At 40.6% G+C, this 14,398-nt stretch overlaps 1 protein-coding gene across 1 annotated transcript in view; it reads left to right on the forward strand.

Moving 5' to 3' along the window:
- Nucleotides 1-766: 766 nt before the first annotated feature.
- LOC118334624 (sodium channel protein type 5 subunit alpha-like) overlaps nucleotides 767-14,398 on the forward strand; it is a gene marked incomplete in the record, with an annotated part of 132,162 nt that continues 118,530 nt past the window's right edge. The window contains 5 exon segments of the mRNA XM_035670654.1: nucleotides 767-919; nucleotides 1,042-1,185; nucleotides 5,418-5,536; nucleotides 10,843-10,932; nucleotides 12,644-12,772. Coding sequence (XP_035526547.1) covers nucleotides 797-919; nucleotides 1,042-1,185; nucleotides 5,418-5,536; nucleotides 10,843-10,932; nucleotides 12,644-12,772 — 605 coding nt within the window.

The following is a 14,398-nucleotide window of genomic DNA, read 5'->3' on the forward strand; positions in this document are numbered from 1 at the left end:
AGTACTGCACACTTAAACACTTAACACTTAACAATCTAAATTATATGAGTGTAATGAGATGAAACACATCAATGCTGGTGTTATAATAGTCTGAACCTTGAAAGTCCACTGCTGACATAGAGTCGACAGTTTGGGACTACTTTAGGTCAGACATTTATATATAAAAAGAGTGTTTAATGCCCTCTGATCAGAGGAGGGTGGGTGCCTCATTTATAGAGGTTCTTGCTAGCTGTTGTTAACCCTCTACCTCTGGTTCGGACTTGTGTTTTGAAAAGATGTAGAAAAACCAACGGACTGCAAACCTTACCTTGATCCCACACTGACAGTCTCACACATGCCAGAGAGAGTTAGCCTCTCTGAGCTGCTAGCTGCTTAGCTAAACAGGTAGCACACAGAAACTTTCACAAAGTGAATGTGCTTCTAGTGACTGTAAAAGCTCCAGCGGACTACAGTGCGGAGACAGAGAGTCTGACAGCAGCAGCTCATTAGTTCTGTTAGCTTTGTTAGCTCTGACTACCAGCTCATTCCTGCTGCACTGCTGTGGTCAGTCCGTCAATCACTCTTATCGCTGTTGGGGCCATGCCTCCTAAGGTCACTGTCCTTTGCAGGTCTCTGATGCAGTTTTTTAATTTGCTGAGAGTGAGCAGAACTTACGGTTTTCTTATAATTTAAAACTTTAGTTAAACTAACCAGAAAAAAAACAGTATTAGTTGATTATTAGTTATGTATTGAGCCTTTCTCTCTCTGTCTGTAGCTGGTAAACTGGGCCAGTCAGCAGCAGGATCAGGATGAGAAGATGGCTGGCTGTGTGTTTCCAATGGGACCAGAGAGCTTTCAGCGCTTCACGCCGGACTCCCTGGCGGCCATCGAGCAGCGCATCGCCCAGGAGCAGGCCCGACGCAGCAAACACTACCAGGAGGTACGCAGGCACACACCTGACAAAACACAACTATTAAAACAAAATGAACTACAGGATTAGATATTGAGTTAAAAATGAAGAGATGTAAGGCAGCTTCAGCAGGCAGATGTGATGTGTTTCAGGACCTGGGCGACGTGGTGCTCCTCCGGCCCCGGCCCGACCTGGAGGCAGGAAAACAGCTGCCTCGCATCTTCGCCGACATCCCGTCTCATCTGGTGGGCGTTCCCCTGGAAGACATCGACCCGTACTACTTCAAAGACAAGAGGGTAGGTGACCTAAAGAGTGTGTGTGTTTGTGGGTGAAGGTTTTCTGGAAATACCCTGTCTCTTCTGTTGGAGAATCCCTGGAAGATAAATTGGTAGCCTACTTCACTGAAGACCGGAGGGGAGGTGACAGAGTGTGTGTGGAAGGAAGAAAGTGTGTCTCCTCTTCCTCTCTTTCTCTTCCACAGTTTGTCCCGGTCCCGTCTGCTATTGTTCAGACCTTGTTTACACCTGCTGTGGTCTGTCGCTCTCTGTTTTGTCTTCTTTCTCCTGCACTCTCTTTCTTGTTTCAGGGTGTTGTCAAAACCTGGCGTGTGTTCAGTTCTGTTTAATCTGACTGCGGTTCGTTCTCCGCCTTAGTACGATTCATTTGGGCAGGTCTGAACACAGCGATCGTACTCGAAACCCTTTTTGGTCGACGTGGTCTTGGTCTGGTCACAAACTAATTCTGGAGCAGTTTGATTGTGGTGGGTACATTATCCACCCTCGGTCGGACCCAACTAAGAGGCGTCTTCTCACAAGCTAAATGGCTTTGCATGAGGAATCAATGGTCTCTAGCAACAGCATCTTTCTTTATATTTAGGTAGATGACTACATCTGCCAGCTTCTACAAACCACAAATACTGTGTTCACAATGTTCAGTCAGCAGCTGAAGGACAGGGGATTTTACTGGTCGTCTAAAACCCCCAGAATGAGTAAAATTACATACTGTATATGCTCCCTTAGTGCATATATAAGGAAACTTTCAGGGTTTTTTAGCTTTTTTCTATTTGTGCTTCTAAAACACAAATAATGGAAGTATTTTCTACATCAGGGGTCGGCAACCTGCGACTCCGGAGCAACTTTAGCTCCTCTCCAGTGGCTCCCAAAATTATATGGAAATAAATAACTGTTATTTATTAGTATTTAGGCGCAAGCTAAATCCAGCAACCTGCAGTTTATTTTCTGATTGCCCCCTCCCACTTGCAGCAAAGTCAGAACTACCTACTCCCACAAGATCTGTTTTGGGTCCCGCAGGACCCTGATGCAGTCCTCAAATACAAAAAAAGAAATGTCTCAGAAGAAAAATAGAGAACTAAAAAGTGTGTTGATAGAAAGATAAGTTTGTTTTCACCTCCAACTCTGCTGGATTACCAATATGTTTGATCTGCAGTGAGAAATTTGAATTATAAAACTCAAATATGTTTTGTGGCTCCAAAGAAGATTTACATAATCAAAATAAACCCTGTTCTTGTGGTTTTGTGTGTCCAGGTCAGAGACACAATGAGGCCAAATCTAAGACACCAATAGCTGCCACAGTTTATAAAAAGATGACACACAGAATGAGAACAATTGAATGTCTCTTCCAAAAAATAACACTGGAAGTCTATTACCTTTTTGATGTTTTTGATATCTTGGTGCCAATTTTTGCCTCAAATACCAACAAATTAGCAGTTTGGTCCCTCCTGCCTTTGCATATATGCGTGAATATGCAACTAAAAAATCACAAAACAATATTAAATACATAAAAGGATGCAGAAAATATAACATTCTTACAAACTTAATTAGAGATGAAGGTATCACTTTTTAATAACTGTGACTAATGGCTATAGATCTGTTATAAACCATTAATAAGAACAACTTCGGGATTGTCGTAAACAATTGCTTTAATGTACAAATAACTCTAAAATCCATTTATGAACAATTTATTAACATTTCCAATGGATTATTGTAAATAAATGTTGACAAAAAGTGACAATGATTCATTCATTAATGGATTTACCAAGATTTGTAACTTATAAAGCATGAACACCTGGTAAAAGATGTTTTACTTCCTGGCAACTCTAACTGATCTTAAAAGCAATAATAAATATTTCATTAACCATTAGTAGCCATTAGTTAGCGTTTATAAATGTTTTGTAAAGGGTGCCTTAGTAGGAAATGGTACCCAAATGTTCATCATATAAACAAATCCAAGTTGTCGGCAGAAGTTGACAAGTTGCCATTACTGTGGTGGTTCTGTAAACCCATTTATTACACTGTGTATGTAAAAGAGTTCATTTTTAAGCGCCTTTGACAAGAAATGAGTCCAGAAGACTGTGTAAAACTGGGTGTATACGAAAATAAAGGACTGTCAATGTACAAGATTTAAACTGTGTAATGTCTGATAACTCATGGAGAGCAACATAAAAAGAGCTGCTGGTACAAGTAGATGTGCCGGACACAAGGTTATGCTTCTTGCTTCTATTCAACGGTTTTGAGGGATCAAATGTTGGTGGTGTGTTCAGTGCCATGCTGATGTTTGGAGAGCATAACTCAGGTGTGGGCAAGGTGAGCTGCTCCTTAAGCTGACGAACAGGCAGAAGTTTATGTCCAGGTTGCATTGTTTTTTGGAGGGTCTCACAGCAGGGTCGTGGTTGTGGAGTACTGGGAGAGGAAGTGCTTGAGGCTTGTTGGGCTGGACAGGATGGCTTGGGGAGGCTGCTGTTTGAGGGAAGCCCTCAAACTCAATAGTGGGCGGGAAAATCCACTCCCCAGTCAGTGTGAGGTTGTGGCTGGCAAGGACATCAAGCACTCTAGTCAGGCACTCATCATGCAGGGCTGGTGTTAGATAGATGGATGGCCACTTCAGGGATTGCTGCAAATAGGGAGGACATCATTTTCTGGAAGCGGTGGGGGATTGTGCGTGAGACAAATGGCATTCGAGTGTAGTGAAAAAATTTGGTGTAGCGCAGGGGCTTGATGAGTGGGCGCAACTCTGGGTTAAGGAGTTGCTGGTGGTGAAAATTGGGGCGAAAGGAGCTGTGAGACAGTGGAGACAATCAGCAGTGACAACCAAGGCCCATGTATCCAGCAGTAATGGCAGGTAAATATTATTCAAGTCCACCTTAAACCATTTGAGAAACCTGGAGGAGGAGCTTACCGAAAAGATTGCTCCTGGCACTGGGAAGCGCTATCCCACGAGGAGCCACAATTACCACAAGTCTGGGTTTTTGGTGTGCCCTCGCTTTTGGGAAAGTTAACCTCAGGGCTGGGCACCTTGGGGCAAGGGGAGGCCCGTCTTAGCTTGTTCTGGGAGGGCGAAGAATAACACAAGCTAAGATCCTCATCTACCTGTAGATTTGATCTGGAATGCCTTTGCCAAAGTCAGGTCGTCAGGAGGTCTTGGTAGTTTCTCTCAGTCTGACTGGTTATTAATTTGTTCATCCAGCTGGTGCCTTATCAGTTCATCCTCCAGTGCCCCAAACCTACAGAGGCAAGCCAAGCCCCTCAGGTCGTCCACATAATGGCGGACTGACTCACTCACTTGATGTAGACGCTGGCGATAAACAATCCGTCGAAGCGTGACTCTGTGGGGTAGTGAAATGTCCAGACAGCTTTGTGACACATGAATCAAATGTAGAGGCAGGTCCAAAAGTCCTAAAAAATCCTCTGTCCCTCGCTGCCCAGGTTTTAGTCTCTATTGAGGTCGTCGCTAGCATGAATGTTTAAAAAGATTTATGCCGGGGAATCCAAGGAACAGATGGCACAGTGCGCAGAAAGATGGGAACCAAATATCCATTCTTGTCGCCAATGTTGCGTCTAATAACTCGCGGAACGACATCCTCTAGATTGACGCAACCCGCCGTACGTAAAGCCGCAATTGTAGCTCGTACACAAGAAACTGTTCAACGAAATTGAGTCCAGTTTCAGCTCGACAGCGGCCTGTTATGTGCAGTAATCAGCTGTAAAAGCCACAAGCATCTGCTCCATTTCACTTTCTAAACCTCCATTATTATTTAATCCTCATGTTTCAATCGCAATCTAAGCGGCTTGCCGAGATAGGACCGACCACGAACGGGACGGAACTAAAGACCAAGCGATCTGCCTGCAGGATGCCGATGGTGAGCAGTATTTACCGTACAGGTTACAGTCGCATGTGTTTCAGATTTTTTTATTTAATGTTGCACTGTGTGATGATTCAAGGCAAAAGCAAGTTCCTGCTTGGTTTAATGAGCTTCTTCAAACTTGCGGACGTTGGACAGAAGCGGTACGTTGATGTTATTTCCCCCCCCCCCGCAAGCCTGTGTCCTCATTAATTAAACCCCAGTGCTTTGAGACTGAAAACCCCAAAACATCCTTGCTTTCTCTGTCAGTGTAAATGATGTCCCACAAATGATGGCCAAAAAGTGGCAGCAGCGCTTGAGAGCACAACACATGAATCAGCCGTCAAGTTCGTCTGAATAATACATTTCCTCTCTCTGTCTTTCTTGTAGACCTTCATAGTCCTGAACAAAGGGAAGGCCATCTTCCGATTCAGTGCCACGTCAGCTCTCTACATCTTCAGCCCTTTCCACCCCATCCGCAGAATCGCCATCAAGATCCTGGTCCACTCATATCCTTACTGCTACTGTATGTACTCTGTGACCATGTGATGATCTGCTGCTGACTGTGGGGTATTGGCTGCAAGGGAGGTCAGAGGTCAGGTACAGCAGCATCCCTGCAGCCTGGAGGGGTTCAGTGTGTTGTAGGATGCTGTGTACGAGCAGCGGAGGCCACCCCGGCAGCAGCGTGGTTGATAATGTAAACAAATAGACGCTGGCTGGGTGGGTCGTGACCGCAGGCGTCTGTGAAGACGAGGCTTCGGCGGTTAATCCCATCATGTTGTTTGGCACGTGGCAGTTCATGTGTTCACTGAGACACCAAATCCAGTGTTCATTGTACAGTTAAAGACTGCTACTGATTCAGGTTGAGTATTTTTGAGTTTGTTTGCAGGCACAAAATATTCCAGTTTTTGCCGTTGTTACACTATTTTCTACGTTTTATTGAGCAGATACCTTCAGAATAGAAAATTAAAACAACGTTTATTTGCAGCCCTGCTTTTTAAAAGATATTATTTTTGGCTACACTCCCTAGTGAAGTATCCGGTAATGTTTAATGTAAGATATTCTCAGTGCTGAAGGTAAAGCATGTGTATACATGTACTGTGTGTATATGTGTAAGAGAGACTGAAGGTTTGTGTACACTGGACGTCACTTGGCAGTGTTTTATTGATACTACAGCATATTCAGTGATGGGCTCTGTGCTGACAGGTTAGCATACACAATGTTGAGTGATGGGCTTTATGTTAATTTATGTGAATGTGGCGTTTATGCTCGCTACAGTGTCAACACTAGCTAACGTTTAGCTTAGAAAAGGAGTCCACTAACATCTACTGACAGCCACACAAAGTCAAAGATCTAAACTAATATTATTGCAGCAAGCTTCTTAAATGTTCTGATTTTTGTATTTGGTTTTATCGGGATAGCCTTTATGCTAACGTACTCTCATTGCGACTTAAATTAGTTCTACTCTGATTAATTATTCACAAAAATGCCAAATCCTAAAACAGTCAAGGGTTTTGATTCATACAGACTCTAATTAAGGCTTTTTAATGCTTTTTGTGCAGTTTCACAGAGTTATTAATGGTTTATTAATGTGAAACGACCCATATAAGTCCATTAAATTAACTCTGATTACCTTTAGTGCTACTCAACAATGCTGATTAATGGCACTCAGAATTTTTGCTTTAATGAAAAACCACAAACCTTTTAATAAATATACTGAACACTGAAGAGATTAACCTGATATCTGAACCTAATAACCCACATTAAATAACGTTAATGTGGTTGACACTCATTAAGGGGGATTGTAAAAAAAATAAAACAATAAAAAGGAAAGTAGTGTCATGAATCAAAATACATTTATTTATTTATATTTAACACTTTACATGACCTACAGACTCCAAACATAACTTAGAAAATTTGAAAAAATGAATTTAAAAACGGTGCCTTCTCTCTCTGTGGCTAACTTTACCTTGCTAACGTTATCGGTAGCACTAGGATACGTTGAGAACTGACCTCCGCAGCTAACGTAATCTAAAGCTTTCCTGTTTATACGTAAAGTTATTTACAAAGTGACGTTAAATTGAATTCCAGTTGTGGAAGCGGCGTCCGTGAGAATCTCAAAACGCCAGCTGTGGGATTTTGGCCCGCAGCCCGTTCCCGCGCTGGCATCCGCCTCGGGGCTCCAGACGTCAACCCAACATGACAGATATTACTTCACACACAAAACTCAACAGCCTTCCCCTCGACACCCCTCCCTCCCCTCCCCTCCCATCCCCTCACCTTGCACCCGTCTATTTTTACCTCGGGTAAACGGCTGCTGGCGTTGAGAGATGTCGAGCCGGCGGACACGCTGATGTTGTCAGGGGGATAAGTGGGGGAAGAGGTCGCCATCGGAGGTGTGGCGCTGCTGATGTGCGAGGTTTGTTTGAGTGTGTGTGTGTGTTTATAATGAGAGACGAAACGGTGTGTGTCGCTGTAGGTTGCGGTGCTGAAGTGGAGTTTTAGTATGTGTGTGTTTGTGTGTAAGTGCTTTTATAAGTGTGTCCTGGACTGAAGCCCAAACACACCGGCGCCACGGTGACAGGCGGTGGTGTGAGGTGGACACACACACACTCAGTAAAGTATAATATTGTACTTTCACATTAGCATACAGTAATTATTTTACAGTAATATAGATTAAAATCCCAATATTACTGTAGAATCTCGGCTTTATGTGACCCATCGCGAGCACTGGAACGTTAAACTAACATCGAACCAACGTTAGCTTTGAGCTAAAAGTGTTTACAAAATACTTCATCTCATAATTTTGACTTAAGTAATGAAATATAAAAATATGGTTGTTGATTTAGTGTTAAACTAGCGTTAAATAACATTAGCATCAGGTTAGCGTTAAGCTAATTATTATTATTATTATAATAATATATAATAATTATTACTATTATTACTAACTAACTAATAAGTGACACCGTTCCGCAGTTCTCGAGTCTGAGGAGTGATTGTTAACAGCCTGTTGGGTTATTAGAAAAAGAAGACGTGTTCCCTCTCTCCTCAGTATCGACACCACCTGTAGTTTTTCACAGAAAACAGTGACTACATTTCCCACAGGGCCTTTGTTCTGGAAGACACTGGACTCTGTGTCCCATGAGGCTTTGCTCAGGGACCACATTAATCCATCAGACGCCTTAGAGCGGCACCATAGCCGCCAGCTGTGTCTTGTTGTGTTTGAAGTGTTTGTACTTTATGTTGCTGCCGATGTATAATCCCAATATCCAAACAAAGAGTCTATGTGTATGATTCTGTTATTATTAAGCACATTACAATCCAAAATACATGATTTCACTTAGAATTCTGACTTTTTATCTAATAATTCTGACTTTTTATCTAATAATTCTGACTTTTTATCTCATAATTTCAAGTTTTTAAATCATAATTTATACTTTTTATCTAATTATTGGACTTTTCATCTCATATTTGGAACTTTTTATCTTATAATTGTGTGTTAATATCACCACAGTTTCCTGCAGAGTATTCCTGATGTTTTTTAGCCAGAACTGTTAGTACAAGTGAACCAACAGTAATCCAGAATCAGCAGCCTGGACCGTCGTGTTAATGAAGTTTTATATATTGTGTTATTGTTATTGTGGCGTCAGCACTGAATCAGCATTATGTTAATGTTGTATTATTTACTGGTGCTGTATTTGGGTGTAGCAAGAGGTCCCACATGACTCTGACTGACTCACTATTACTGTGATCAGAACTTTTTATCACATAATTTTTACTTTTTATCTCTTAATTATGATTTACATTAGGGTTTTTTTTATTATTAAGGCATTATTTTTAATCCTATTTTGGTTTTTATGTAATATATTATTTGAAATAAAATTTTATAATAATACACATAACAATAGGGTAATTATTCCCAATAAATCCAACTTTTTTAGGTTTTTTAACTGTTGGTTGGACAAAATAAGACATTTGAGGATTTCACCTCTTTATTGTAACTATTTTTGACTCAACAATTTATTGATTCTTTCAAAATAAAAGCAGCTACTACCCTGACAGAAAATAAAAGCAAGTGATGGAGGTGAGGAAGAAGAGACGTAGAAGAATGATCGAGACAAATGTAGAAAGATGGCGAGAGAGAGAGAGAGAGAGAGAGAGAGAGAGAGAGAGGAATATGGACGCCGTGGTGGATGTGGGAGGTATAATGACATTACCGGTACGGTGGCCTGGGAGGTCCAAAACAGCAGGGCTATCATTATGGGATAATTAGCTCCTGGCTCTGCGGCGGCGGCGGCGGGGGGACATTTGCGCTGTTTGTCAATCGGTAACCGTATTATCTCGCCGCCTGCCACCATGCTCAGGCAACATCATTACAGCCGGCACTCAATCAACAATTACCCTGCAGCTCAAACAACTTTCAGCTGGAGTTTGGGGCCCGCTCTCACATGGGGAGTATGTTCCTCCTGCCAAATTATAATAATTATGATTCATTTATAGCGGTGATTGACAGCTGAGCGAGGTCTCACCAAGTCTCTCCCACCTCGTCGCGTGTAGCGTGCCGAACATGGCAGGTGAAGGTGATATTTAACATGTATTGCTGCCTTCTGACAGTTTTGGAAAGTTACTGCTCCCCATTGTATGCTGATTAGACAAGAGTGGGCCCCCACGTCCTCCCGTCGGCACCGTTAATGGCATATTAATTTGCTGTATTGAATGTGGCAGGCATCGGAGGGGAGCGCTGAAACACACGCGCTAACTTGCCTTTTCAGTTCACTTCGTCTTTATTTAGCCTCTAATGGGAAATCAGTGAAAGGTATTTAAATAAAAAAAATTAAAAAAGAGCATGTAAAATCACTTTGGCGCGTGCACACACACACAGTGAGATGTTTTTACATTTACATTTCAGGCGTTTAGCTGACACTCTCCATAGAAACTCACAATGAGTGAACATAAAAGCTTCAGATTCTCGATCGCCGGCGTTACACTGACGACATTAACGTTTTACATTTGACTTGGAGTTTTTATCCACACTGAGTAAGAGCTGTAAATCACAGACGTTCATTAAATTGAGTCTTAATTCTTCTTTCTGTCACTTATTGTCTTCTGTGCTAAACTCCGCCTCCACCTGCTGCACAACAAACAAACAAAATGAGACCTTCCCCGACTTTCTCTGTTGCCAGTGGACCGATTTATATGTGTAAACAGTGCGCGACACTAGCTAATGTTAGTTTATATGGAGTCCGCTAATGTCTACAAACAACAGACACAAAGTCAAAGCTAACGTTAATGCAAAGCTTCTGAAATATATGGTGACATTGTGCTTTTAGCTGGCTATTGTTAGCTAGCTTGCTAATTGGGACAAACTAGTAGTGTAACTAATTACTAAGAAATTTAAGTAATAATATTAAAGCTACCCCCAAAAATACTTACTTTTGTTGTCACCCCTTTACTAATGTGAAATATAATCACAACCTTGGATTCATTTCTGTAATCGTGGACGAAACTAGCCATAAAATATTAATTACTTTTGAAAAGAATAATAAGTAATAAGTAAAATTGTTTGAGTAACTAGCCGAACACTGTTACTAGCAAATTACTATCTGAGTGGATATGTTAGTCTGCTAATGTTAGCTTCCCTGGCTAACGTGATCCATGATACTAACTATATTATATTGATTTTAGCTGACAACAGATGATGTTTTTCATTAAATTGTTGCTTTTGATGTGATTTTCTTGATAAACCATCAAATGCAAGCAATGAAACTTAAGTTGATTGTTGGTATGAAACCTTCTTTTTCCTTAACCTGCTCACGTTATTCAGCTTGTTCATCATGTGCACCATCCTGACCAACTGTTGCTTCATGGCCATGTCGGAGCCGGCGTACTGGGCCAAATACCTGGAGTAAGTACACCTGGTCTGTCTGTCTGTCTGTCTGTCTGTCTTTGGCTCTGATGGCGTAATGGCATCCAGTCGGGAGGAAGCAGCTTTTATGAGGCAGGCGGGAGGAAGAAGAAACTGTAAACAAAGTCAAATGCAAAGTTTATTTTTGGTGTAATGCCAGTGTAACCAGCACTGGTCTTACTACCTGAACAGGAAACACTTTATGTTAAGTGTAAGAAGTTAATGTTGCAGCCTGTATTAACACTAAAGAATATATTTCTTGATTTTTACATATCTTTATATCTTTAATAACACATATTTTATATCAAAATGTGCACAAAGACCTCAGCTATCTGTGTAATGAGGCACTATTAGTCCTAAAGCTTTGTGTAAAGAGATAATTTGACCCTAAAGCTGGATAATGGAAGTCAGATTTTTCATCATTTAATTAATTTACTCACGTGGAGTAATTGTTTTGGTGTTTGAAACTGGTTTATCAAAGTCTTAGGTTCACAAAAATAGTGGAATATTATGAATATAACAATGTATAAATAAATGTAGACAGACACACAATAAATTAACACATATAATAACATTAATATATGTGATTGTTTGTGAATAAACCAGCGTATATTTCTGCCACCTCTTAAAGCCTCCATGCCGCCATCTGGACCCCCATGTAGATCCGCCCATGTTTACAGCTTCATCCTGTGTTGGACATTGTTTCCATGCCAGTCTCCTGGTTTACAACCTGCACTGGATGTCTGTCAGTGGCTTAATGAGCTGTCTCACTTACAGTATATAAAGATCTGTCTGTCAGTGTTGGAGGATGATGACATTAAACACATTGTATTACAGAGAGAGCAGCAAATATATTATTATTCTTTTTATATTTAATCATTTTAAGTTATTTTCATCACGTTACGTCTGTCTGCTTAATGTTGGGAAAGTGTGCAATCATAAAAAACAATAATAGTAATCGATAATTCCCCTCAAATGCATTAAAACTAAAGCAACAAGCCTGTTTTGAAAATGTGAAGAAGTTCAGATATTTCTAGAGATACGTGAGTAGTGAACTATTTTTACTTTACTACCACTACTTTCTGTTTTATTAAACAACTTTGAAACTGAACACTGAAACACTTGAACTCATCATGAAAAGTGATTCTTCATTTAACAGAAAACACCTAAAAGTTTCACACTGGGCCTTTAAAGCTGCATGTATCTCCCACATAAGAAGGGTTTGTTGGTAAAATATGTGTGTTTTTGTGTGACATGGATGAACTGACCCTTTAATGTTTCACCGTTGGCCTCCAGCTGTGGCGGCGGCGGCGTGACCGTCTCTCTCCCTCCTGTCTGTCTGTCTCTGTACGGTTGAGTTGACGCCCCGTCGGGTCGAACTTGTTTCTGGGGACAAAATAAATAAGTGAAGGATGTTTGGCTCTGCTGGTTTAATGAATATTCATCCTGCCTCTCTTCCTCTTCCTCTTCTTTTCTTTATTCATCTCTCCTCTGCTGCTCTTCATCGCTCCCACATCTCTTCTTGTCTTCCTCCTTTTCACCTCTCCAACATCCCTTACATCTTCTTCTCCATCCCTTCCTTTTCCTCGTTCTCGTCTTCCTCTCTTCCCTTCTCCCATCATGCTTTCCCTCCTCTTTTGTCATGCATCCTCTTCCTTTCTTCCTTCTTCCTTCCTTCCTTCCTTCCTTCCTTCCTCCCTCCCTCTCTCAGGTACACCTTCACAGGTATCTATACATTCGAGTCTCTCATAAAGATCTTGGCGAGGGGTTTCTGTGTGGGGCCCTTCACCTTCCTGAGGGACCCCTGGAACTGGCTCGACTTCAGCGTCATCGTCATGGCGTGAGTCTCTCTCTCTCTCTCTCTACTCTTTTGAGCAAATACAACAAAAATGTGTTCCCAATCAAGATTTACATTTAGTCCATGCAGAGACGGCAGTTAATTAGTAAAAACATGTTTTTTATATAGGTAAATTTATTTTCATCTAATTGGCCTGACATGTGAAGATGACATACTCCCTCTGAGATGAAGAAATAACGAATTAAGCTCAAACTTGTACTAGTAGTAAATGTAGTAACAAAGACGTCTGCATGTCCTGGTTACACAAAACGCCTATGCAGTAATGTAGTAATGGAGTAGTAACTTTGCCCCGGTTTGTGTATAAGATCTGTCTCTAATGTAAATACACTCGTACATGAAGCCCAAACTCAAACCCGTGTGCCGGGTAAAATATCAGCCTTTATATTCGGTCTGCAGGTTTGTTAATGATGTGTTTTAAATGAGGCGCGAATACTGTCCGACAACGATAACGTCATAGGCCCGCAGCTCATTAAAGAAGTCATTTTAATTCTGGTAAACAGATAAATAATAGTTCATATATATTGTATCATATTATAAAACTTGGACCATAAATTACCCACAGTGTGGTCGTTACTCAAAATGAGTATGGATTGACACATTTCTCCCTCAGGAGTGGACGCCAAATGGCAGACAGGCAGAGGCAGGCAGGATGAACTGTCATGATTGTATTGTTTGATAGAGTTACGGGCAGGTTCAGGGGGAAAGTATAATTCCCAGGAAGAGCAAAGAACAACAGGGAAACAACCGGGAACTACTGACAACTGAAAGGCAATAGCCAAAACAATACAAAATTACCACTAATTAACCAGTGAAAGCCAGGCCGAACCTAACCAGGACGAAACAGCAAAGACAGCAAAGTAAAAACAAGATAGAGAGAATACAAATAAAACAAGAAAAACAGGAAAAAAGTCAAACATTACTGTAATTTAATTTAAGAATGTTAACAGTATGAAACGTTTCCATCCATTAAATAAACAATAAATATCTGTAAAAAAATGTATTTCAACAATATTAAAAAAAAAGAAATAGTTTTTATGGGTTATTTACCAGTTGCAGTTTTTCATGTTCCTTTACATTAAACATGTAGATTCCTGTAATTTTAAGATTTCTGGTGGTTTAACATTATATCGGGCTGTGTTTTTTAGTTTTTTTATGTCTATATATTTTATAGGTGGCTTATTTTACTGTCAGTAAATATAGAATACAAAAACATTTTAATGACCTCATGATACAGTAATGTCCAGGAATCATAAGATGTAAACCGTGTTTTATGATTTATTTTATAATAATAATAAAAATAGTCAATAATTTACAAATAACTTCTTCTCTTTTTTAACCAAATGCTAATTTTGCTACTAAGAAAGAAAAATGTGTACATATTAATATAAATTAGTACTATATCGATATATTCTACCTTTTATTTGCTCTCCAGGAAAAAGGGCAGTGATTATGCAATTTCAAGTCCTTTTAATGGAAAACATCTGGCGCAGAAGACCTGCAAAGTCCGAAAGTGAGGGGAATGATGCAAGTGCGTTTAAGCGAGAAACTCTGGTGTGTGACAGTGTTGTAAGCTGATGGGATTTAGAGCCTGTGGAAATTAAATAAATA

Source organism: Morone saxatilis, unplaced genomic scaffold, assembly GCF_004916995.1.
Source record: "Morone saxatilis isolate NCDOM2014 unplaced genomic scaffold, NCSU_SB_2.0 Contig0, whole genome shotgun sequence".
Lineage (NCBI taxonomy): Eukaryota > Metazoa > Chordata > Actinopteri > Moronidae > Morone > Morone saxatilis.